Source organism: Nelumbo nucifera, chromosome 3 (genome assembly GCF_055504915.1).
Source record: "Nelumbo nucifera cultivar China Antique chromosome 3, China Antique-T2T, whole genome shotgun sequence".
Classification (NCBI taxonomy): Eukaryota; Viridiplantae; Streptophyta; class Magnoliopsida; order Proteales; family Nelumbonaceae; genus Nelumbo; species Nelumbo nucifera.
Genome location: NC_142651.1, coordinates 61,551,487 through 61,577,865, shown reverse-complemented (window position 1 = coordinate 61,577,865; position 26,379 = coordinate 61,551,487). Strand labels below are relative to the sequence as shown.

Genomic DNA, 26,379 nt, shown 5'->3' with positions numbered 1-26,379 from the left:
CCAACTCCTACACTTGATGCATCACGTGCCACTTCAAAGACTTTAGAGAAGTCTAGAAGTTGTAAAATAGGTGCCTCTGTCATTTTCTTCTTGATAGTCTCAAATGCCTTTGTTGCTGCCTGTTAGACAGTTTTGTATGCCCTTAGCTTCAATCATTTTGATGTACTTTTGTTATTTAGTGGAAATAAATAAAGTGCATGTTTGATTCATGTTGTTTGGTTTAATTCTGTGTAAAACCCTAAAACTGGACATTTATAGAGACTCATGTTAGTTTTAAAAGTTCACAGCCGTTGGATAAGTCTGGGGAGATTTATCCTGCCAAGGCTGATACTGGTGTGCCACCAAGTGTTGGGATGGCCTGTCTCAGCCATCAGGGTAAGACCCGAGGCACATACAGCATGGGATTACTTGAATCCTTGAACCGGACCAGATTTCCAGTCTAGCCCTGGACCTTGGAGACAGATGGGCAAAACTGGAAAGTTACACCTGACCCCTAGACTCGATTATGACACTTCACTAGGTGCTGGATCAGGCTGCCTTTGATATGCCAATCAGTGAGATCCTTAGTGGGGATCAAAACCTGGGTATGTTGGGGCAGTTTGAGAATTCATCTGAGTGGGTGGTCATAGTGACAGAATCAGCCACTTTGTCGGACAAAGGGTAATGATCGGGAATGCACTCTCTCTGATGGAAACCAAACTGCCGGCAGTTGATTTCAATCGTTGGAATTTTGTTTTGCAAAATTAATATATTTACATATATATGTACGGTTTCAAAATGTTTGCAAATGGTTTTAATTCCCGGGATCCATGTGAGAGGAGAGTGCGGCACTGTTCCTTGCAGCCGAGGGAGAGGTCCTCTCTTGTCGGGCAGTGCTTGATCATTAAGGGCTGAGAGGTTAAGTGTAAGACCATTTAGGATAATACCTGATGGGCTAATCTTGCACCTGCCCACAGTCCCTGGGTTTTTATAAGATGGCTTGGCCCAGGGACCACTTAATGTAAGTGTTGGGCCCATAGGGTTCATACGATGGACTCAAGGGGTTCATTGAGATTTTCAGTGAATTTGGCTAGGCCTTGTATTAAAGGCTGGGCCGAACCCATGTGGCTGGTGTGTAGATCAATGCTTGGGTCCCACGCCATACAAAGAAGCCCAACTGGGCAGCAGATTGGAAACTAATTAAACACTGAATGCTTAATGGGCCAAAAGCCCATTTCGAAGTGGGCTGATATGATCACCCATCAATGGGGCGAATTTGAGATTGAAGTTAGCAAAAAGGATTGGGCTCTTAGCCTTATCCACTCTTAGAGACCAAATTCAAATCAGATTTGAATCTGGTAACCTCCTGATAAGATCAGGAGTAAGCTAACTCTATCTGGGAAAGGGATTAAGATTATCCCCTATCCAAATACTGATTTGGATTGGGATAACTCCTAATTAGGAGATTTCTTAATCAAGAAGAAAAGAGAGGAGATTTTGAATGAACCAAGAGAGAGAAATAAGATTTCGATCCAAGAGGTTCTGGTAAGCAAAAAAAAAAGGTTCCTGCGAATTGAGATTAGATCTCATTCTCTCCAGAAAAGAAAACAGTTCAGCCTTTTCGTTTCTGGAAATCTCCTCCTGCCGCCGCCATCTGCATTGTTGCAAGATTTGATCTTTGCAGAAAAGAAAGTCAAGAAACCAGTTCTTGACATCAGTCTTGCAAGAAAGACTGAAAGAATTCAGTGTTTAGTACATCCAGGGGATTCTTGTGAAGGATCCAGTGTGTAGGACGCACCCTGCTGGTTCTGTTCCATCCACAGCTGTGTCATCTTCAGCAGGGACAGATCTTGGAGCATTCTTTGGGCGTGAACACCAACTTTGGGAGATACTGCTTCTCCGGATCAGGTATAATCCTCCCATTTATCTTTTGGTACAGATCTGGTTTGATTAGGGTTCAAGTAGATCCTTGAATATTGTATTCTAAATTCAGGGAATATGATTCCCAGTTGGGAGAAGGTAGGAAATTTTTGAAATTCGCCCCACCCATTCCGCAACCTTTATGGCGTCCATTAGATGGATCCTACCATTCTTTCACTGCCTTGGTCCAATTAAATTCACCTGTTTTAGTTCCATCTGTTATTGGAGCCATGATAGTGCTAAACCCCTTAATAAATCTTCTATAAAAGTTGCAAGGCCGTGGAAGCTTCTAACCTCTTGAAGATTAGTAGGTAGGGGCCACCTAAGATAGACTTTACTTTCTCGGGATCAACACTTGTGCCTTCAGCAGAAACAACAAACCCCAAAAATTAAACTTTAGGTGACATGAAAGAGCATTTCTTTAAGTTGATGTAGAGTTTCTCTTGGCGTAAAACTCTCATCACTTCACCTAGATAATCAATATGCTCTTCTAGAGAATCTGGACTATGGCTATATATAAGAATATCATCAAAATAAACAACCAGGGAACAACCAATGAAGGATCAAAGTACTTGAGTCATCATCCTCATAAAAGTATTAGGGGCATTGGTTAGTCCAAATGGCATAACTAACCACTCATATAAGCCAGATTTTGTCTTAAATGATGTCTTCCACTTATCACCACACCAGGCCTAATCTGTATTTGATGATAGCCACTCCTTAGATCGACCTTAGAAAAAATGGTCGCTCCAGTCATCATGTCAAGCATGTCATCAAGCCTAGGAATTGGGAACCTATACTTGATAATAATCTTGTTGATTGCTCTACTATCAATGCACATACACCAAGAACCATCTTTCTTTGGAGTGAGAAGAGCTAGAACAGCATATGGACTAAGGCTTTCTCCAATAAAACATTTCTTTAGGTCTTAAGTTCAGCTTGCTCTATAGGATTCATACAATAAGCTGGTAAGTTGGGCAATTGTGACCCTGGCTGCAAATCAATAGCATGTTGAATGTCTCTCATGGGCGGTAACTCATTAGGTAGCTTTTCTGGTGCCAAATCTGAAAACCCATCCAATACTTGGACCACTTCTTTAGGCATTTCAATAGGTGGAACAACATTTGGTTGTTTTACCTCCTTGGATATTACAACATATACAACTCCTGTATCCTTGCTTTCTATTTCAAACTCTTTTTTGGAGAGCAAATGCAATGTTTTTCTCTTAGATTCAGCAATGGGCCCTTGGGCTGTAGTTAGACCTGTTCATGGGCCAGGCTCGGGCTTAGCTTTTGCCAAAATTTGGATGGGGCCTGGCCTGAAGCCTGAGCCTGACATAGTGTAAGTCAGGCCCGAAGCCCGGCCCGTGAACAAGTCTAGTTGTAGTCTCCTTTTGAGGTGGTCTGGCATGCCTTTTAATAACTTCTGGTGGCATTGACTTCATAATAACTCGCTTCCCATTAAATAGGAAGTGGTAGGTGTTCTCCCTTCCACAATGGTAGATATCCCTATCATACAACCAAGGCCTTCCAAGCAATATGTGTGTAACATTCATAGGAACAATGTCACACCAAATAGAATTCAGAATAACTACCATAAGAAATAGTCACAAGGGCTTGTTTAGTTACCGGAATTGTTGTCTTATCAACCCAAGCAATCTTGTATGGTTGTGGTGTCAACTTTAGCTGATCCACAGTGACTTCAGAAATCACATTCATACTACTGCCACCATCTACGATGAGCTTACAATACTTGTCTCCACCCTTTACTATAGTTTTAAATATTGTGTACGAAGCCAATTTCCTTGATTTCTTCCTTTGGGGATGTAAGAATACACCGAACTACACTAACATATTTGTTGTCTTCATCTAAAGCATCATATTCAGTGAAGAATAATCCTCTTCTTCAACTAAGTCATCACCTGGGTCACCTATCACTTCAATGCCATCTTCATAAATGATATTAAGGCTTTTGGTAGGACATTGGTAAGCCATATATGGCCCTTTCCTCCACATCTAAAACAACTAGTATCAGGCTGTTTTTTCTGAGTAACACCACTAGCAACTGATTCACTCTTATAGTCAGCCCCTTGATAAGGTCTAGACCCACTAGGCTTATTAGAGCTGGCATTAGAATATGCTGGCCTAGAAGTCTTTCCCCCATTAGCTTTCTTACGAGCTGCATCCTCCCCGGTTTGTGATGCAAATTGCCTTGTATTTGTTTGCTTTAAACTCTTCTCAATTTTGACAGCAACTTGGTAGGCATCTTCTAAGTCAAAGACTCGAACAGTTACCATCTCTTTCTTGATTTCAACCCGTAGCCCATTCTTGAATCGAGCCAACTTTTGCCTCTCACTTTCAGTAGTATCACATCTAATAGGTAATTCATCAAATTAACGCATGTATTCAACTACAGATAGCGTACCTTGCTTGAGGTTAGTCAATTCCTCATATACTCATCTTGGAAGTCCATAGGGAGGTACTTGTCTCTCAAATGTTTCTTCATTCCTGACCATGTAAGAATAGGAGCACCACCTCTATTCTCTAATCGTCGCTCCATGCTTCTCCACCATACTTTAGCATGACCACCAAGATCCATACGTGCAAATCTGATCCTCCGATCATTAGTCATGTCATACCAATCCAAATATTCCTCTAGTACAGCCAGCCAATCTAAAAAAGATTGAGGGTCTAAATCTTCATTGGAATCAAAAACATCCACCTTTACCTTCTTGGTTATATCATCTGCATAACCACCATTTTCAGCTTGTTCCATCATCTCATCAAATAGATTTGTGAGTGATGCTTCTTGATCAATCCCTTGATGGGTATTTCGGTTCGATTAGCTTGTGCAAGTGGTACCCTTGTGCAGTTTGCAGCTCTTTGTTGTCCTCTAGGATTAACAAATCCTTCATCTTCACCATTATCATCTTCATGGATAACTCCATTATTTCGTCCTCCATCCCTTTCATTGATTAGAGGTGCTTCTTGCTGGATTTCTTCTTCTTTATCTTCTTGAAGTTCTTTTACTTGTGCTTCAAGGGTTTCAACTTTCTTCCAAAGGGTAGAAATCAATGAATCTTTGTGTATCAATCAGTCGACCCCTGTACTGCTTGCCACTACATGTAGCCATGATGATAACAACCTATAACCTTGGCTCTGATACCAAACTGATGTAGGACCAGCTCAGTTCTAGTCCTTAGAGAATGTTGAATGTTCTTATTGATAAGAGTTTTATGGCTGTTGATGGCTGTAATGGCTTCTTGAAGGAATAAGAGAGAAAATAGGGAGAGAAATAAGAGAGAAAATACCTGGGATCACTCACAGAGTGCCTAGAATCACTCTAGGGCATGGGAATCACTCACCATAGCTAGCATAAGCTGAAGAAAACTCAATATATTTCATTGCCTTTGTGTAAAACGTCCATACATATTTATAGACTCTAAACTCATAATAATCCTAGGAGTCAAACAGTTAGAGTTGGACTCATAATAGTCTTAGGAGTCAAACTGTTAGATTCAATGATCTTTTCCTACTAAAATTCATTCACCATCCTCAATACATCCTCTTTTAGCACATGCCAACAGCACTTGTAGAAAGAGATATTGAAAGCATCTGGACTTGGAGCCTTGTCATCCTTCATAATATTTACTGCTTCCTGTACTTCCCTCCCATCAAACTCCCTTTCCAATCAGTCCCTTAAACCCTCCCTAATCTTTCCCAGATCTACATCACCCAGGAAAACCTATCTACTAGGGGTAGCCTTGTACAAATTGATATAAAAATTCCAAATTTCCTCAATCACTTCTTTTGGATCATCAATGATTCTATTTTCCTCCTCTAATCTACAGATGAAACTATTTCTCCTCCTACCCCTTGTTTGAGCATGAAAGAAGGCAGTATTCTTATATCCCTCTTTTAGCCAAGTTTCTCTTGATTTCCGCCTCCATATAACTCTACATCAGTTTGAGGAGTGTAAAGAGATTTGATTCATCCTATAGCCCTTGTTGTACACTAAATATATCATTTTTATTGTTTTGTTTTCTTTCAGCCCAGTAAGGACACTTTTGTAATTACACATAACATATTCTCTTTAATATAGACCTTTTGGGGTGGGGTTGACTGATTCATTCTAGACACCCCTTAATTCTGGTACGACTAGGAAGACTGTCATTACTAACCCTACTAAAACTAACTTATTGTAAAGACACAATATATTACTAAAAATCACAAATTTCACTATAAATAGTAATTAGAAGAATCATTACGAATGGTAAGCCAAAAGGTTATTACAAATAAAGTTGAAGAGGATTCAAAATTGGTTGTATCCTGGATTACTTTGGGACACCATGTGCCTTGGATTTTCAGGCATTCCCTAAGGGAAGTAGATAGCCTCTCAAAAGATTTGAATGCTACTTTTGTTTGGGTAAGGAGAACTGTAAATGGTTTGTCTGACACATTAGCAAAACAATGGGTCTTTAGACAGCAGATGCTTTGGACATCATTGTAATTCTCTCCATCCAGGGCTTTGAATCATTGTCCACTGTGTCAATGGGTGGTTGGATAACCACTCTACTGTAATTTTTCTTTCACATAATAATACACTATAAATTTTCTTGTTGATCAAAAAATAAATAAATTTCTAGGAAACCGACACTTAACTCTATTCCTAAGACACTAGCAAATTAAAAATATTAAAATACTAAAAATTTGAATCACTAAAGATTATGAAATTGCTATTGGTTCAAGAATATGAAGAATGTTGATTTCTTCTTCCAATAATTCTTTGTTTTCCTCGCATGCATCATTAAGGCTTTGATCAAGAGAAAAAACTTTTTGTAGATAATAAGTCTTCTTGACTGATATACAAAACAACAAGGGAAAATCACATGAAAATATTCTTTCTTTTATAGGTCACAAGAAAATATTCTTATGCTATGCTTGTTAGGAAATTGGATTAAAGAACGCATTGAACATCATTTCTTGGACATTGGCCATATCTCTAGGAAATCAACTACAAGTTTGCTACATAATGCACATTCAAGTTGGCAATAAAAGAAATGAAGGAAAAGGGGCTTCAAAGGACCAAATTAACTTACTGCATTTTTTTCATCAGAATCATTCTTGAATACATAGAAAAGAGGTGCCAAAACTTCATTCATCCCTTGCACATATCTTATACCCGGATTCAACTTTGCAAATAAAATTAATATATTTCTCAAAGCCTCCTGAAATATAAGAAAAATTTATATTTAACTTGGTCAAAGTGATAATGTCTAAGCCAGGTGTCATGGCAAAAACAGTTCACCTGATTAGAATTTGCAAAGGATGAGTCCCCAGAGAAGAAGTGCATGTCTGGATGAGTACGTCTCACATCCCGGTCAATCTGCTCAATGATCTCTGTGTCCTAAAACAATATTACAGTTGGGGATGTCATTATTTATATAATTATATATAAAAACCTTTGATAATGAGTACACACACTAGTAATTGCAGAAGTATAATTATCTTGCCCATCAGGGCATAACATACTACCCATTGCTACACTACAAGCATTTGTCTACATTTAAAAATAAAGTATCTGACAGAAATACCATATCTATTTTGATGTCCAACATGGAGTTTCAATTAGTTTTATAGACTATGAGACATGCGTGCAGTTTGGTGTTAAAACTATCTGGTTGATAGACCCCATACAGAGTATGTACCATTCCTTAAAAAAGAACAATTAAAGATCCTACCCAACAATAAATGAGTAATTTCTAGAATATGGAACTGCTCTTCTCTTTGGGAGGGTGTTCGGTTCCAGAACATGGAACTGCTCCTTTTTGGATTTGAGAACCTTTTAAAAGGATGTGGGGATCTTTTGAGATGAAAGGCATGAGTTCTCACAAATTAGCCAAGAAGTTTCATATGCTGAAAGGAAAAAAAGACATGGAGAGTTGAGACACTTCGGCCAGCAAAGAACTCAAAGACTGAAGCTTTAAAGGTCACCAGAAATGAATAGGAGGGAGGAGATGTGCCCAATCCTGGATGGAAATAGATTTAGAAGATGGGAAGCCAAGAAATTATTTTTAAAGTTGTTTTCCAAGAAGAGACAAAGTGGAGGCAAATGGAGAAATTAAAAGGTTGAAGGCATAGAAACACAAGCTTTTCTCACCAGATAGCAAACACAAGGAGGAGAGTAAATACCATTAGAAGATTGGTGGAGGATGGGCAGACTTTGGATGAGGAGTGTTTGCTGAAATAGAGCTGTCGAATGAGAGGAGAAGAAGAAGAAGAAGATATGAGATGGGCGGCAGAAGTGTTCTCAGCCAGCCCTAATCTATTATATATAAGAACATTACATAATGTTACATAAATAGACCAGAATGCCCCTGATTAGTGATGGGACACCTAGTCAAAATAAACACTAAATAAGATTAGGCCCAGTAACTAAGGCCCAACAAAGATAAACATACAAATTAAGACAGCCGAACCAACACTCCCCCTCAAGCTAAGCATGGATGTCAATCATGTTTAGCTTGCCAAGTAAGTCCACGAATTTCATTGTAGCTAGCCCTTTAGTCAGAACATCTACAATCTGCATCTCGGAGGGAGTATAAGGGATGCAGAGTTCTCCTGAGACAATTCTTTCTCTGACAAAGTGACGGTCTATCTCAATATGTTTCGTTCTATCATGTTGCACTGGGTTATTTGCGATGTTGATGGCAGCCTTGTTGTCACAGTACAACCTGAGAGGACACTCAATCTTAATTCCAAGTTCACCAAGCAGGATCTTAAGCCATAAAAGTTCAGCAACACCATGAGCCATAGCTCGATATTCGGCCTCTGCACTAGATCTAGCAACCACATTCTGTTTTTTACTCCTCCATGTAACTAAATTTCCTCCAACAAAGGTGCAGTACCCAGAAGTAGACTTCCTGTCCCCAACAGAGCCAGCCCAATCTGCATCAGTATATCCTTCAACTTCAATTTTACTATTTTTCCTGAACAGAATCCCTTTCCCCGGGCAAGACTTCAAATATCTGAGGATCCTTTCCACAGCTTTCATGTGAGGGATTTTAGGAGTGTGCATGAACTGACTGACAACATGTACAGCATAAGCAATGTCAGGGCGAGTGAGGGACAGGTAAATCAACTTCCCCACTAGCTTTTGGCATCTTTCCTTATCAAGGTAGTCCTCTCCTACTGACTCCTGTAGACCATGATTTTGTTCTATTGGAGTATCTGCTGGCCTACACCCCATCATGTCTGTCTCTTGAAGAAGATCAAGAATGTATTTCCGCTGACATATATAGATGCCCTCTTTGGATCTTGCAACTTCAATCCCAAGAAAGTATCTCAGTTGGCCCAGGTCTTTGATCTCAAATTCAGCAGCCAAGACCTCCTTTAGTCTTTTAATCTCTTCCTGATCATCCCCTGTAATTACCATATCCACATAGACAATAAGTGTTGTAAGTTTGCCATTTCTCTTCCTTATGAATAGGGTATGATCTGCCCCACTCTGAGTGTAACCCCCTTTCTTCATGGCCCACATAGCTTCTCAAACCAAGCTCGAGGGGACTGCTTAAGGCCGTATAGGGCTTTTTTCAGTCTACATACCTTCTTCCCAAACCCATAACCTGGTGGAGGATCCATGAACACCTCTTCATGTAGGTCGCCATTCAAGAAAGCATTCTTCACGTCCAATTGATGTAGCTCCCATGAGAAATTTGCAGCTAATGATAATAGAACTCGGATTGTGTTGAGTTTTGCCACCAGAGCAAAGGTTTCTTTGTAGTCAATCCCTTCTTTTTGAGTAAACCCTTTTGCTACCAGTCTAGCCTTGTACCTTTCAATGGACCCGTCCTCCCTATGCTTCACAGTGAACACCCACTTGCATCCAACAGTGCCTTTCCCTTCTGGTAGATCCACTAATTCCCAAGTCCCTGCTTTCATTAAGGCCTTCATTTCTTCGTCCATAGCCTCTTTCCATTTTGGGTCAGATACTGCCTCAGAATACCTGGTAGGAACATGCACAGAAGAGAGAGCAGACACAAAAGAACGATAACGAGGAGACAAATGTGAGTAAGACACAAAATCAGCAATGAGGTGTCTGATAGTACAAGAACGAGTAGACTTACGAAGGGCAATAGGAAGATCCAAGTCAGAGGAACTGATAGGATTACCTTGAGTTTCTGAGACAGGTTGATCCGAGTCCAAGTGGTTGTTGTCATGAGTTAGAGGGCCCTTCTTCCTTCTGTTGTAGGTGATTCTGATATCTCTTTGCAGCCTGTTGGAGTCTTCAGTAATATTTGCAACATCACTAGTAGTAGTTGGTACAATGGGAGCCTCACTAGATTCACCTGGGATACCACAACTAGGTGGATTAGGAGGAGAAGATGGAAGGCCTGAGGTAGAGAGAGGCACAAAGAATGGGGGAACAGAAGAATCCTCTTCCATCCCACTAGTCTCCCCCTGAAGAGGATTCCGGGAAGAATGAAAATAGGATTGAGACTCAAAGAATACCACATCCTTTGTGACATATTTTTTCTTGGTAATTGGATCATAACACTTGTATCCCTTCTGAGTAGGGGAGTACCCCAAAAAGATTCCCTTTGTAGCCCTAGGATCCAATTTGGTCTTCTTCGGATCCTTGACATGTATAAAGCATACACAACCAAAGACTCTCGGTGAAAGAGAAAAGTCAGGAAGATGAGGGCAAAGAACAGAGAAAGGAGTTTTCATCCCCAATACCTTGGATGGCATTCGATTTATCAGATATGATGTAGTAAGGATTGCTTGAGACCAATAGTTTTTTGGAACTTTGTGCTGAAATAGTAAGGCTCGAGCAGTCTCCAATAGGTGCCTATTCTTGCGTTCAGCAACCCCATTCTGTTGGGGGGTACTAGCACAAGATGACTGATGAATCATTCCAGCATCCTCCATAAATAGATTCAAGGACCTTTCAAAGTATTCTGCAGCATTATCTGACCTGAATTGTTTGATCTTCATGCCAAATTGTGTTTCAATCATTTTGCAAAATGTCATGGTTACCCGCGGTACTTCTTCTCGTGCTTTTAATAAGTAGATCCATGTGCATCGAGAAAAGTGATCAATAAAACTAATAAAGTATCGAAAGCCATCAACAGAAATAATGGGAGAGGGGCCCCAAACATCAGAGTGGACTAAGTCAAAAGGAGCTTGAATGTCATTACTCGAAGTTGGATAAACAGTTCTACATTGCTTTGATAGTTGACAGACTTCACAAACTAACTCTTGACTTGAAACACCTTTGAATAATTCTGGAAACAACACTTCCAATGATGAAAACGGTAAATGACCTAGCCTAGCATGCCACAGATGTAACCTAGCTATTGACTCCACATTGGACTGACTACTAGTAGCAGATGTTTGTAAGGCCGAACTGATGTCTGTATCAAGGTAGTAGAGACCTCCACACTCATGACCGCTCCCAATCGTTCTCTTCGTCAATCTGTCCTGAAAGACACAATGAGTAGGAAAAAAGGTTATGCTACAATTCAAATTTTTGGTAAGCTTTGAAACAGATAAGAGATTTGAAGAAAGATTGGGAACATGCAAGACAGATTTGAGTGAGAGGTCCTTGCTTAGGTCAACCACTCCTTTCCCAGAGATGGTAGAGAGAGAACCATCAGCAACCCTCATTTTATCTTGGCCAGACATTAAATGATAGGAAGAAAATAGAAAACACATGTGTGTCATGTGGTCAGTTGCACCAGAATCAATAATCCAAGAGGCAGGATCAATAGTACTAGATGCACTAAAGGCAGAGACAATACCTGATCTGGCAAGGGAGGAGGATGGAAGAGAATTGGTCCTTAGACGGGCTAGGGCCCGGCTAAGTACCTCTACCTCATCGGCAGTAAAACCCAAGGGCCTGGTTCCAGGGGAATTAGTGGTTTGTTCCATGGAAGAGGAAGTAACTGTGGATGAGTGTTTTGAACCATCATCACTTTGACCCGTAGCCAGATTCACACTTGCAGATTGACCCTTCTGATGCTTCTTATCTTTCCTCAATGCAGCTGGCTTCAGATGCGGATGGAGAACCCAACAGGTCTCTTTCACATGCCTTTCCCCTCCACAGTGGGTGCACTTCAGATGTCTCCTGTCAGAGTGCCTGTTTCCCCTTTGATTTGTAGAGATTAGGGCCGAATGTTCCACAGACTGTTCAGCTAGTTTAGTTTGAGTATCAACCTGCATCTCTTTTCTTCTCACCTCTTCATTCCTCACAAGGTAGTAAACATGATGCAAGTCTGGCATTTCATCCCTTCCCAGAATTTGGGACCTTATGCTCTCATATATAGGATCTAGGCCAGCTAGAAACTTAAATGCTCTACCCTCTTCAACATGTTTGTCATGCTTTTCCTTGTCTCTGGCATTCTCCCAGTCAATAATAAGGTGGTGATCTAACTCTTCCCATAATCCTTCTAGTGTAGCAAAATATGTTGCAACACTCATATCTCCTTGCCTCAAGGCAGCAATGTCTTGATTCAGTCTGTAAATTCTGGCATTATTCTTTTTCTGCCCATAGGTTTTAGAAACTTTTTCCCATATCTTGGCAGCCGTGGAGAAATGTTGAACAGTCCTAGCTACTCTTGGAGTCATTGAGGCAAGTAGCCAGGACATAACTGTGGCATTCTCCTTGCGCCAAGTTGCATATTCAGCACTCCCCACTTCGGGTTCCTTCTTCTGCCCGTCCAAGTAACCAGTGAGTTCCCGGGATGTGATGAAAAGCATGGCTGAGACAGACCATTCTCTGAAGTTGTACTCATCCAACAACACACTTGTGATCTGTAGGCTGTGCAGATTTGAATTCTCCAAATTAGGAGATCTCCCACAAGCCCTAACATCTCTAGAAGACACTTCCCTGGATATGGAAGACATCTTCTCTTACTCGTAAATGTCAAGACTGTAAACACGATATATAGTGAACTGTTTCACACTTACGGAACTTGCTGCACTGTAAACTCAGTCCTGAGAACCCAACACAAAGCTGAAACACCGAGTACTGCACTGCACACTGTGCCCTAATTACTGCTGTCACAGATTATAATCTGTTGTGCTACCTTCTGCTGTGTTCTAATCACTGCTGCCGCAGCCTGCAACTTGCTGTGTTGGCTTCTACTGTGTGCTAAGCACTGCTATCGCAGGTTATAACCTCACCCACGAACAGTTCTAGGACTGCTGAGATTAGTCCTTCCGCCTAGATCTGTTCTACACAGATCTATCTTAGCCGAATGGCTACAGTCTGCTGTACTACGTCTATTAGGGCATCAGCCTCTGGGTCTAACTCCCCTTGGGCCCTACAATCAAGGGAAACCCTAGATGTAGGTCCAGTTGTGTTCTACGACCAACCCTAGGGTTTCTTTGCAGCAACCAAAAAAAAAAGAAGTGAAAGAGTTAACTGCGAGTAGAAGAAGAGGCGGCTGCTGTAACCAGTCAAAAGATTAGCGCTCTAATACCATGTTTGCTGAAATAGAGCTGTCGAATGAGAGGAGAAGAATAAGAAGAAGATATGAGATGGGCGGCAGAAGTGTTCTCAGCCAGCCCTAATCTATTATATATAAGAACATTACATAATGTTACATAAATAGACCAGAATGCCCCTAATTAGTGATGGGACACCTAGTCAAAATAAACACTAAATAAGATTAGGCCCAGTAACTAAGGCCCAATAACTAATGACTTAAGACCCAACAAAGATAAACATACAAATTAAGACAGCCGAACCAACAAGGAGGACTGGCAAAAAAGGCCTAAAATAGATGGAGTGCAGTTAAAAGATCTATCAGAATCCCAAAAGCAAGAATTAGAAACACCTACAACAAAGGAGGTGCTCTCATGCTGTTAAGTCCTTAAGTTTGCTGGACTGGGAGCAGGTTATTAAGATACTCCCAGTCACAGCTTAAAAAAATAATAATAAAGAAGAGAAAAGGGCTTTCTTATAATCCCAATCAGTCCTATTGGTGGGCTGAAACATTTTAATAAAGAAAAGGGCTTGCAGTCTAATTTAGTGAACAACAGGCCCCAAGTTACTTGGGCTTATTTGTAATACAATAAGCATTTAATGGGCCTGCAATAGAGCCCATTTAGTGGAACAGCAGGCCCTAAATCCATTTTGATTAATTAATTGTGAGGTGTCCCACTTACTTATGAGGGGATGCCACTTGTCCTATTCTAACAAGATGACTGTTTTCCCTCCTCTAACCACTTTAAGTGGGGGGACACATGTCACCCTAGGGAGAAGGATTTATTTTCCCTCCTTTAACCACTTGAAGTGGGGGGACACATGTCACCCTAAGGGAGAGAGTTATTTTCCCTCCTTTAACCACTTGAAGTGGGGGGACACTTGTAACCTTAGGAAGGAAGAGTTTTCTTTTCCCTCGACCCATTTTAAGTGGGGTGACACTTGGCACTCTAAGAAGAGAGGAGTGGGGAGTTACTTAACCACCTCCCTCCTCTATATAAACCCCTCTCCTACAAGGAGAAGGGGCTAATGCCTTTTTGTTGGCTATTACTAATTGGTTTGCAGGATTTCTAGCATTAAGAAACAAGTGGGAAGAGAAAAGAGAAGAAGATTGGTGTGGAGAGAATAAAAGAAAAAGGAAGAAGAAGGTAGGGAATCTTGTGTTCTTCCTACACATTTTCAATATGATACTCCCTGTGCTTCTCGCATGAGATGGAAGCCCATATTCTATCAATTCCTCTCACTCCTTTCTTTTCTTCCTTGTTTCATATTGAAATACATGGAAGGAGACAACCATCTACAGCCTTATTCATGAAACTTGGCTGATTATGGTTCCTTACAACCTCTTAGCCTATGTGTGAAGGGAAAAAACCATCTACAGCCTAGTTCTGAAACTTGGCTGATTATGGTTCCTCACAGCATGATATTGCACACAACCACAATTTAAAGGCCATTTGAAGCCTTATTGATGAAATATGCTTTTTTATGATACCTATTTACTTGTTATGCATACAATGTTCGTTTCATTATATGCTGGTTTTCTCTCAAACAAAGAGGGAATATATACCAGAATTTTCAAAGGAAAATTCTGTAGAAAATTCATACTTAGTTTAGTCTTTATTCATTGGTACTTCTGAATCAGAATCAAAAGGTTTTCTCTGCCCTTAGCAGAGATGTAATTAAGGGAATATCTACGTGATTTCCCAAATGGGGTTTACCCAAATAACAAAAAAACCCAATTATTAGTTTAATGGGGTGAATTATGTTATGTGAGAAATTATACTAAAAAAATTACCACTAACACATGCAGAGTGGACTACTTCTCAATTACTTACCTTGGGCTGCCTTTGGGAGCAAAATGTTCAAGTGTAGCAATTTGGACCCCGGTCCTTCAAAGAATGAAGAAAAAGCTCTCCTAAGGCAAAACATCTATCTAAAGGTGCAAGGTGGCCTTGATCAAAAGCTCCCTTGTTCACTATCCAAAGGCAATTTGACCCCCACCCTATAATTGTGAGGACACAAAATGAAATTTGAACTACTACATTACTTCTCAGTCAATTCCCTCTCATTAAGTCTTATATTTGGGGTATTAACTCTCATTCTTTTAGTGAATCCTATATTAATTAACCATTTAAAGAAAAATAAGTGTGATAAAGAATAATTGTTTTATTGATGATAGAAATTATATACAAATTTAACACCAACACAAAAATGGAGTTATTTTCATGTTTGGTGGTGAGTCAACAATTCAACCTTTTTGGGACAAATGCGTAAACCCTTGATAGGCCTGTCATCTGTCAATGATATCAGATACTCTACGGCCCGATCCGACATCCAATCCAATTATCCTAGATTCGGATGATGTGTTTATGTAATTGGATTGGATTCGGATTTTGCAATCTGCATTTGATTAATAATCGGATCAAATTCAGATTTGACTCCACCCGATCTTATTAAAATCCGAATCCAATTATATTATAGTATTTATTGATTTTAATATATAAAATGTATATAATTATATTTAAAATACATATATTATATCATATATGAATTTATACATATAATAAACTCACTATGTTATATGTACATTATTTTATTATATATAAAAGTTGATAAGTAATTATCTTTTATTTTTTTGTATTTTAAAAAATTAAAGTGGCATTGAATTAAATCAGAATCTGATCTGAGTCTGTTAGGATTCAAATTCGATTATGAAGTCTTCAAATCCAATTGAATTATGGATCAGATACGGATGCAAGTTTTCAATAATCGGATCAGATTCAGATTTTGATGAATCCACTCTGTTTACAGCCCTAGCCCTTAATGACATAATTAAATAGTAATAATAATAATAATAAGAAGAAGAAGAAGAAGAAGAAGAAGAGATGAAATGAAAACACACAAAAGTAAAAAAACATAAAAAAGTTGTAGAAAGTATTTGGCTACATCTCAAATATTGTATATTCATCATATAAAACAAAAATAAGTGTGATAAATAAGAATAATTTTTAGACATAGAAATATAAAACAAATTGTAGAAAACTTTGGAAACATATTATTTACTATCATCACGTGCACACTTACTAGTTGGGAACAAGTATACAAACCAGTAGCAACTGGAGACTAAGGGATTAAAAGATTGAGGTTGATGAACATAGCTTTAATTTGGAAGTAATTTTAAAGTGTTGAAAGAGCATTACCTTGGGTGAACATGGGCGGCAAGGTAGTTAGGTGATTTTATCTTAGAATAAGGACACTCCATTCCACTATTTTTTATAATTTAGTCGTAATCATGGTTTCAAATGTCGCGAAATTTCACTAATGTCACCCAACATATGTCGATGTCGAGGCTTACCGACATGAAAATGGATGGTAATATAAAAATTACATTATTTCGGTCTATATTTCCTTATATTTTGGAAATGTTGACCAAATCGGTCCAAATAACAAAAAAAAAGACAGTTTTCCTAGTTTTTCCTATTATGTCGACAGGATGTTGACTATACATTAATAATATAATATATTAGTATATTATATTAATATAATGCAGTATATTAATATAAATTATTCCATTAATAATTTCTATTTAATATTTCAAATAAAATATTTATAAAAAATAATTAACAAAAAATAAAAACAAAAGAATGAGAAAAAATTTATTAAAATTTCTACTAAATCATAATTTATTACAAATTTAGTATTAAAAATCATAATAAATTCATTAAGTTTTATAAGAAATCAGAATTTATCATAATCTTAATAGTTAATACTACAAAAAGGAGAATCAGTTTATTAAATTTATAATAAAACATAATGTATTATAACTTTAATATTTAAAAAATCAGAATAAATGTATTTCTATTTACTAGTGTGAAATAAATATATTAGGATTTTATAATAAATCAGAATTAAAAAGAAAAAGAAAAGAAAATATCGGATAACCTTGTAAAAACATCAAAATGCATAATAAATCAGTAAATCGTCATTTACTAATTTGTTATTGATCTTAGTTTCTTAGCTTTATATAATGGTTGGGAATAAGATAATAGTCTAGAAATATGTATATCATTTTACAAAATATCATTGCATATTTCCACAACGTCTCTAATTTTTACAATATTTACCCTCGACATTTCTGACATTTCCGACGTCCTATATTTTGGTAAGCGACATTTCCATCGACATCAACATCTTAAACCTTGGTCGTAATTCTGCACTTTATTTAAATATTAAAAACCGAGCCAACTATTAAGAGGAGATTTAAGACATTCTAATCTTTCTCCCAACAGTTCAGTGGTTTCTCTCTTCTCTTCTCTTCTCTTCTCTTTCTTTCTTTCCTTTTTATGGCATTGTTTCTTGTTGTTTAGAGCATCTATAATACCATATTTTACATGGTATCAGAGCAGAAAACATGAAGGAAATCTGCTAGGGCTTCTTCTCACAGTTGATCTATCTAGGGTTTCTTTTGGAGGACTGTTCCCAGTGTTACAGGGGATCGGAGCACATTTAGGAGGTTTTCTTGGTGATAGGACCAGATTTAGAGGGTTTTCTTGGTGACTAGTGATGATTTTAACTATCACAACTGCTGTGACAGGTGAACAGTGAAGCGTGTATCCCTCTAGTGGATCAAAACCAAGAGGGAATGCTGTGAAATGATGTGTTTTGAAGTAGTGACTGATGCTGTTAAGATTTAGAAAGGTTATTGATGTTGTGAAGTGCCCAATTGTGATGTGAATGTGATATCTACCAACCTGTCACCAGTGATGTTATAGTTATGAAGAAGCAGAGAAAAGAACTGTATGTAGCTAAGTTTCCTTTAGGAATCAAACCTGAGTACGAATCAGTGAGAGGTCAGATTTTGGGCAGTCCAGAGTTACCTAACTTGGAGGATGTATTTTCTAGACCTCAAATGGCCAAGCTATCTGAATCCATCCAATCATCTGATTGAGCAACACTAGTTGTATCTAGAAGTGGTGGATGAGGTCATGGTACTTAAGGAGGAGGACGTGGAAATGGTGGTTGTGGTACTCCTAGATTTCTAGGTGGTAGAGGTGATAATGGTAGTAGAGGTGGTTGTGGACAAGGCAGGAATGGTAATGTTAGATTTTGCACTTATTGTGAGATGGAAAGGCATACAATTGGCTATTGTAGAAATTTTTATGGAATACGGCTTTGCTCACATTGCCACCGTGAAGGACATACTATGGAGTATTGTCGTTTGTTGAAGCAGCCAAGGAGTTATGCTAACCAGGTCACCTATCAGGATGATGCATTGTAGTCTCAACCGCAAATGGCTGCTACAAACAAACAGCCAGAAGGAGAGACGATGACTATTTCCAAGAGTACAATTGGTTGGTTAAAGACTCGTCTTCCTCCACTGCTACTCTTGCCCAAACATCAAATATTGGCTCTTCTCTTCTTTCTACCTCATCATCTCCATGGGTCATTGACTTAAAGAGTTACCGATCACATGTCAGGTACTTCATATACTTTTTCTCAATTAACTCCTTTGTCCAACATGTTACTCTTGCTAGTGGATGTAAATCTCCAATATTTGGCATAGGACATGTGAACCCAACATCTCAACTTTCTTTATCATCTATTCTTTATGTTCCCCACTCTCCTTTCAATCTCATGTCTATGAGTAAGCTTACAAAAACTAAATTGTTCTATTACCTTTTTTCACTCTCATTGTATGTTTTAGGACTTAAAGACAAAGAGGCAAATTGGTGGAGTCAAATCCGGTGATTTGTACTACTCACAAGATGGCTAAGGACATATTGCCCTTCAGTCTTCTTCTTCTTCTGGAGTGTCTCCTTTTCAACTTCATTGTCGGCTAGGTCATCCTTCACTGCAGAGTCTTCATGTCATGGCTCCTTCACTTCCATCCAACACTAATTTTGAGTGTGATACATGTCAACTTAGCAAGCATCATCGAGTTGTGTTTCTTCCTCAAACTATGAGTCATGTGTCTAAACCTTTTCAATCAGTCCATTCAAATATTTGGGGTCTGTGTCCTGAAGTGTCTTAATCAGGGTTCAAGTATTTTGTTATTTTTGTTGATCATTATTCAAAAGTTACTTGGTTATATTTGTTAAAGGAGAGGTCTGAATTATTTTCTGTATTCAAATCTTTCATTATGGAAATAAAAACCTAATTTGGTTCCACTATTTGTGTTATCCAATCTAATAATGCTAAAGAATATGTCTTCACCATTTAATGAATTCTATATTGAGCATGGAATCATACATCAGACATCATGTGTTGATACACCACAATAGAATGGTGTAGCTAAACGCAAAAACCATCATCTGCTAGAAGATACACGGGCCCTCCTTATTCAGATGCATGTTCTTACTGTCTGCTATCTCATTAACCAAATGCCTTCATCAGTCCTTCACAATAAGATACCCTACTTTGCATTATTTCCTAATGCTCCCTTGTTTACTTCAACACCTCGCATCTTTGGGTGTGTTTGCTTTGCTCATTTGTTTTATCATCAGCGTAACAAGCTTGAACCTCATGCAGTAAAGTGTCTTCTTGGGATATTCAAAAAACACAAAAAGGGTACAAATGTTATAGTCCTCTTCATAGTTGGCTCGGTTTTTAATATTTAAATAAAGTGCAGAATTACGACCAAGGTTTAAGATGTCGATGTCGATGGAAATGTCGCTTACCAAAATATAGGACGTCGGAAATGTCAGAAATGTCGAGGGTAAATATTGTAAAAATTAGAGACGTTGTGGAAATATGCAATGATATTTTGTAAAATGATATACATATTTCTAGACTATTATCTTATTCCCAACCATTATATAAAGCTAAGAAACTAAGATCAATAACAAATTAGTAAATGACGATTTACTGATTTATTATGCATTTTGATGTTTTTACAAGGTTATCCGATATTTTCTTTTCTTTTTCTTTTTAATTCTGATTTATTATAAAATCCTAATATATTTATTTCACACTAGTAAATAGAAATACATTTATTCTGATTTTTTAAATATTAAAGTTATAATACATTATGTTTTATTATAAATTTAATAAACTGATTCTCCTTTTTGTAGTATTAACTATTAAGATTATGATAAATTCTGATTTCTTATAAAACTTAATGAATTTATTATGATTTTTAATACTAAATTTGTAATAAATTATGATTTAGTAGAAATTTTAATAAATTTTTTCTCATTTTTTATATTAAATTTAGAATATAATTTATTATAAAATTTAATAAACATTTTCTGATTTTAATAAATATTTTATAAATACTAACTAGTTAATATTTTATTACCTGAAAAATATTTTATGTTTTATATTATAAAGTTTATTCTTTTGTTTTATTTTTTGTTAATTATTTTTTAATAAATATTTTATTAAATATTTTATTAAATATTTTATTTGAAATATTAAATAGAAATTATTAATGGAATAATTTATATTAATATACTGTATTATATTAATATAATATACTAATATATTATATTATTAATGTACATTAGTCAACATCCTATCGACATAATATGAAAAACTATCTTTTCTTTTGTTATTTGGACTGATTTGGTCGACATTTCCGAAATATAAGGAAATGTCGACCAAAATAATGTATTTTTATATTACCATCCATTTTCATGTTGGCGAGCCTCGACATCGACATATGTCGGGCGACATTAGCGAAATTTCACGACATTTGAAACCATGGGAGTGACTCAAAAGGCATCAATGAATTCAAGTGCTTTCTACAAGAGAGATTTCATACTAAAGATCTTGGCAAAATGAGATATTTCTTGGCATAGAAGTTATGAGATCAGCCACAGAGATCTCTCTGTTACAATGGAAGTATACACTAGATCTACATCTACTTGAGGAGACGGGTGTGATGTGAACCAATTGCTACACCCATGGATCCCAATACTAGTTTCAGATTAGTGGGAGTTAGTAGATGATCCCAGGCAATACAAGCAACTTGTAGGTAAGCTGAATTACTTGACTATTTACCCGTCCAAATATCTATTTTGCAATGGAGGTTGTAAGTCAGTTTTTGAGCTCTCCACATGTTCCACATCTTGAAGCAATGTACAAAATCATAAGGTATCTTGAGGGATCACCAGGTATGAGGATTATTTACAGAGATCATGATCATTTGGTTTTGTCAGGGTTCACAAATGTTGATTGGGTTGGATCACCAATAGACAAGAGATCAAGAACAAGATATTCTATATTTTTAGGTAGCAATCTTATTTCCTAGAAGAGCAAGAAACAAAATGTTGTGGCTAAATCAAGTGCAAAAACTGAGTATGGAGCCATGAGTCATGCAACAGGAGAATTAGTGTGGCTCAAGAGTCTTCTCCAAGAAATTGGGATTCTAGTGAAGACTCCTATGCAATTACACTATGATAATTAGGTCACCATTCATATTGCATCAAATCTAGTTTTCCATGAGAGGACAAAACAAATTGAGGTAGACTACCACTTTCTTAGAGAGAAGATTCAAAGTGGTGACATTGACACACCATTTGTGAAGATGGGAAATAGTTAGCTGATTTATGGACCAAGGCTCTACATCGTTCTCAGATTGACTTTATCACCAACAATCTGGATCTATATGATATATATACACACCACCTTGAAGGGGAGTGTTGAAAGAGCATTACTTCGGGTGTACATGGGTGGCAGGGTAGTTAGGTGATTTTATCTTAGAATAAGGACACTCCAATCCATTGTTTTTATTAAGGGCACAGTTGTAATTCTGCACTTTATTTAAAGATTAATATAAATCTAGGCTGACTGCTAAGAGGAGATTTAAGACATTCTAATCTCTCTCTCAACAGTTCAGTGGTTTCTCTCCTCTCTTCTCTTCTTTCCTTCTTACAGCATTGTTTCTTGCTGTTTAGAGCATCTGTAATACCATATTTTACATGAAGACTCAGCACATAGCTTCAAAGCCTTTGGAGATAGACCATTGACTCGTTGTCGAGAAATATAGAACTAGAAACTTCATCTGGGATCCGGGGATAAGTGAAGGGCCTCATGGCTGTTTGATTTAGAGAGGAGTTGGAAAATAACATAGCAACTTTCTGCAAGGTATTCAGTTGAAAGTGGGTGCTAGGGATAGGATTAGACCTGTTCACAGACCAAGCTTCAAGCTCGTCTTTACACTGTTTTGGGCTCGGGCTTTAGGCTGGGCCCATTCAAATTATGGAAAAAGCTAAGCCCAAGCCTAGCCCATAAACAGATCTAAATAGGATCAGTTTTTGGAGAGATGTCTTGTGTAAAGATAGAGCACTAATGAAAAGATTTCCTTCTCTCTTCATTTTAGCTGACAACACATATGCAAGGGTAGCAAATTTATGAGCTTCAGGGTGGTGTAGTATCCTGGTTCCATCCTTTAGATGACTCTTAAGTTACTGAGAGATAGAGGCCTTGGTATCCCCAATCAGGTTACTTAACAGCAGAACTCCAATACCAGATCAGGGGAGTTACAAGGATTTGGAGATGGGACAGTTCAAGGAACTTTTCTACCAGGTGTGGAGCTGCATACCTTTTATAATTTGTTAGGAAGTATGAAAAGAAAGAAATAGAAGAATATTTGAAGACAAGGCTCAACAAAGGGATCAGATGGCTCTTTTATGTGGGAAAAGGATTACGAACTGGGTTCTTATTCTCCCGGATTTTGAAGGAGTTTCAAAGGAAGATCTTGGTGCTAATTTTTGGTCTCTTATTGAGTTGGAATCAAGTAGCTAGTCTTGTCTTTTTATTTCTCTTTTTTTGGACGTTCTCTCATTTTGGCTTTTTGTAAGTTATTGGAGGTGACTCCTCATCAGCCTTGCTGATGTACTTTTCTTTTTATTTATAATGACTAATCCACGGGCAACAGAAACTTGGGTACCGCACGTACCTCCGACGGTGTCCCTAATTTGGACTGCTTTACTAGGCAAGTGTCTCACTCTCACCAGAGATGATCTTCAGAGAAAAGGTTTAAGTCCGAAATTTTACAGCTCTGTACTATGTGGGGAAGATAGAGCAATAGCAGATCATTTGTTCCTTGGATGCCCACTGGCTAGAGGGATGTTTTGCAGAAGCATTAACCTCAGATGGTGCCAAACGAGATTATTAAAGGGCTACCTGAAGGCTTGGAATGTGGATGGTCTTAGTAGAAGGGGAAGAAAGTTATGGAGTACAATTCCTGCAGCAATATCTTGGTGTGCTTGGAAGGAAAGAAACCATAGGATTTTTGAGGATAAGGGAGATGCTCTTCTGAAGAAGTAACAAGAAGGGTGATTGGGTCAATTCACTTTGGTTATCTGTGCAGGAGATGCTCAAGAATAAACTTCATCAAGCATTTTTTGATTCTGTGCAATTATTTTTCTGAACATATCAAAGCCAGAATGATTATGTCTGGCTGTTCTTTTTCTATAGTGACTCACTATACACGGATATACTTGTTCATGGTTTCAGTATATAAATGAATACAATACTTGACCCTTTTCTTAAAATAAAAAGAAAAAGAAAAAAACAAACTCACCTAGCAAACTGTATAGCATGTGAACCACATAGACTTTGATTTTTGAATAACAAAAAAAAAAATGATATGGCCAGCATTTAAGTACTTAGTTTATTTCCTCACAATGAAAACCACCAAAATCGTGTCTCTTACTCTAATATTAACAAAAAGTTTCCAAATATGCAATGCAGAAGCCATCAGATCTCTAGTATCAAAAGCCACCAGTTTAGCAGACACCAATCAAATACTTACCTGGAAAAACTGATTCCAGATGCTGGTCTTTCCAAGGCTCAAAGGATGCTCTCCATGGGTTATTTCTGATCTTGGGAGCAAGCCACTTCCTTCGCATGATTCATTGTTTTCAATCCCAGCAGATTTCTCTATCCTCCTAGTGACTTCTGACTGAGTAGCCACAGAAAAATTCAGACAACCAAGATGTTCCAAAGGAAAATACAAAAGAATAAAAAATAAATAGTTAAAGAAAGCTGCACATTCACTTAACTGCAACATGCAGTAGACTTCTGTTTCAACCAATTTGTAAAAGAAAGAAAAGAAAAAAAAAAAGGAGGAGACAACAAATAACAGAACTGGCTTTACCATGTTTACTAATGAACTCACTATCTAAACATGCAGCAAGTTGGCAGTAAAGGATACAGTTCAATGAGAACAAGCTTACCCCTTCAGTAATTGGTCTAGCTGAAAATTATACCAGTTAAGAAAATGCTGTCCATAGTCCATACAAGCAAGACTAAAACTTTGGAAGTTAATAGAAAATTTGATGAATGACCAAATGTGTTCCTACAATATCAGTGTAATTCTTGGGATATGACCCATTTAGGAAGTTCTCAGTGACTAACGTTTAGCCATCTTTTGATTGCAGAATGCTCATCCTTGGAATTGACAGAGGAACACTAATCATTTTCTTTTGTTAAATTTTACATTTTAACAATCATCATAATCGTGTTCGTGTGATGGCATTTTCAAAATTACAATTAAATAGGCAAACTGCTATTTTCTTGCATATCAGTGGTTGTAGTAATGTCATTGTCAGTAGCAGCCAAAGAAATCAATTCAACACTGATACCTTAACGATCCCCAAGATTATTTGCAGGATCTTTTTTCTTTTATGGTGAAGATGACTTACAGGATTCACCAGAAGCTCCTCTTTGAAATTCTTGTATTGTGATCTCTTGTTAGCTAATTCGGATGCCCATAATCCACGATCATTAGGCAAATATTCCAGCAAGAGCTGTCCACCAATGAGGAAATAAATTGGATCATATCAATTTTGTCAACTCTGACAAATGAAGAAGACCAAACGGTACTCTTTTTCTCCTTATTGAGTTTAGTTTCAGATTTTATGCGCTTTTTGCTCTTCTATCAACTACGAAGAGAAAAAGGGAAAAAGGAAAGAAAACACACACACACACAAACTACCGAATATCCATAACTCAACTAAGAAGCTCAATAAATTCCCATTAACTACTGAGAATTACAACAACCAAAAAAAAATCTAATGCGAACCGGAAATTAATCAAACACCAACTGAAAATTGCAACATTACAGAGAAGAATCAACACCTTCCATATGGTAGGACGAATTCCAACACCATCTGGTATACCCTGCGATGCCAATCTCCGCAATTCATGCATATCTATTGTCTTCTTCGAGAGCTAATTGCAACACGATGGAAAATCAATAAATTCAAATCAAATACTTCATGAAGGACCAAAAAACCACAAAACTGATGAGCTCTAACCTCTGCCAAGAGTTGGGTCTGCCTGGAAATGTCCTCAGTCAAAGAACTGGGAGAGTTCCTGTGATCGTCTCCACGGGGATCTGTCATTTGCGGTGTTGACGGCTCTTGAATTATAAGTTTTGGAGGAGGCTGGGGAAGTGGGGGTTCGACCCGAGGAGGCTCAGCAGCGGATATGGTAGGGGTGGATGATTTCGGAGAGCATTGATGGAGACGTTCGTCAACGGGTGGGGATTTGGAGGACCAAAGAGTGCTGTTCAGCCATTCCGGCACGCGCGCCTTCATCATGAACAAATAAATCTTGGTCACACCGGCTCACCTGAGCATTTCTCGGTTACAGTGGATTTCTAGGGACTAGGGTATGTCAGATTCTCAGCTTCTTCACTTTTTTCAGGTTGTTGTCTTAACGTGGAGAGAAGAAAGAGGAAAACAACCGGTCAAGTGACTTGTGCAGTTGCAACTTGGCAAGGCATAATTTTGTTTGGGCTTTTTGTTTATGCAATTTTATTAATTAATTATTAATAAAATTGCTTAAATATCTCTGACATTTTGTACAATTGACAAATGTTATCCTCATTAATATCCGTTAGCAGCGAGCAATGAAAGCAAACAGTTGGGATGGATTGGGTACATAATTTATTTCAGCATGTGTGGGTCAGCTGTTGAGATGAAATGGGCTGCACATGACGGGTTGGAGTGCATTGCGCGCAAAGGGTGCAGAACAAGT

At 37.9% G+C, this 26,379-nt stretch overlaps 1 protein-coding gene across 5 annotated transcripts in view; it reads right to left on the bottom strand.

Annotated features, from left to right (window-relative positions):
* Positions 1-26,118, bottom strand: part of LOC104609409 (uncharacterized) — a 45,733-nt gene extending 19,615 nt beyond the window's left edge. For 3 of the 5 annotated variants that reach the window (XM_010275712.3, XM_010275711.3, XM_088900914.1), the window contains exons 1-6: positions 25,656-26,118; positions 25,477-25,569; positions 25,041-25,145; positions 24,149-24,298; positions 7,207-7,305; positions 6,998-7,126 (exon numbers count right to left, since the gene is read on the bottom strand). In XM_010275712.3, the coding sequence (XP_010274014.1) occupies positions 6,998-7,126; positions 7,207-7,305; positions 24,149-24,298; positions 25,041-25,145; positions 25,477-25,569; positions 25,656-25,940 (861 nt within the window). In that variant the 5' untranslated portion in view covers positions 25,941-26,118. The remainder of the gene's footprint in view (positions 1-6,997; positions 7,127-7,206; positions 7,306-24,148; positions 24,299-25,040; positions 25,146-25,476; positions 25,570-25,655) is intronic. The other 2 variants (XM_088900915.1, XM_010275713.3) reach the window with 2 other exon arrangements.
* Between the last annotated feature and the right edge of the window lie 261 nt (positions 26,119-26,379).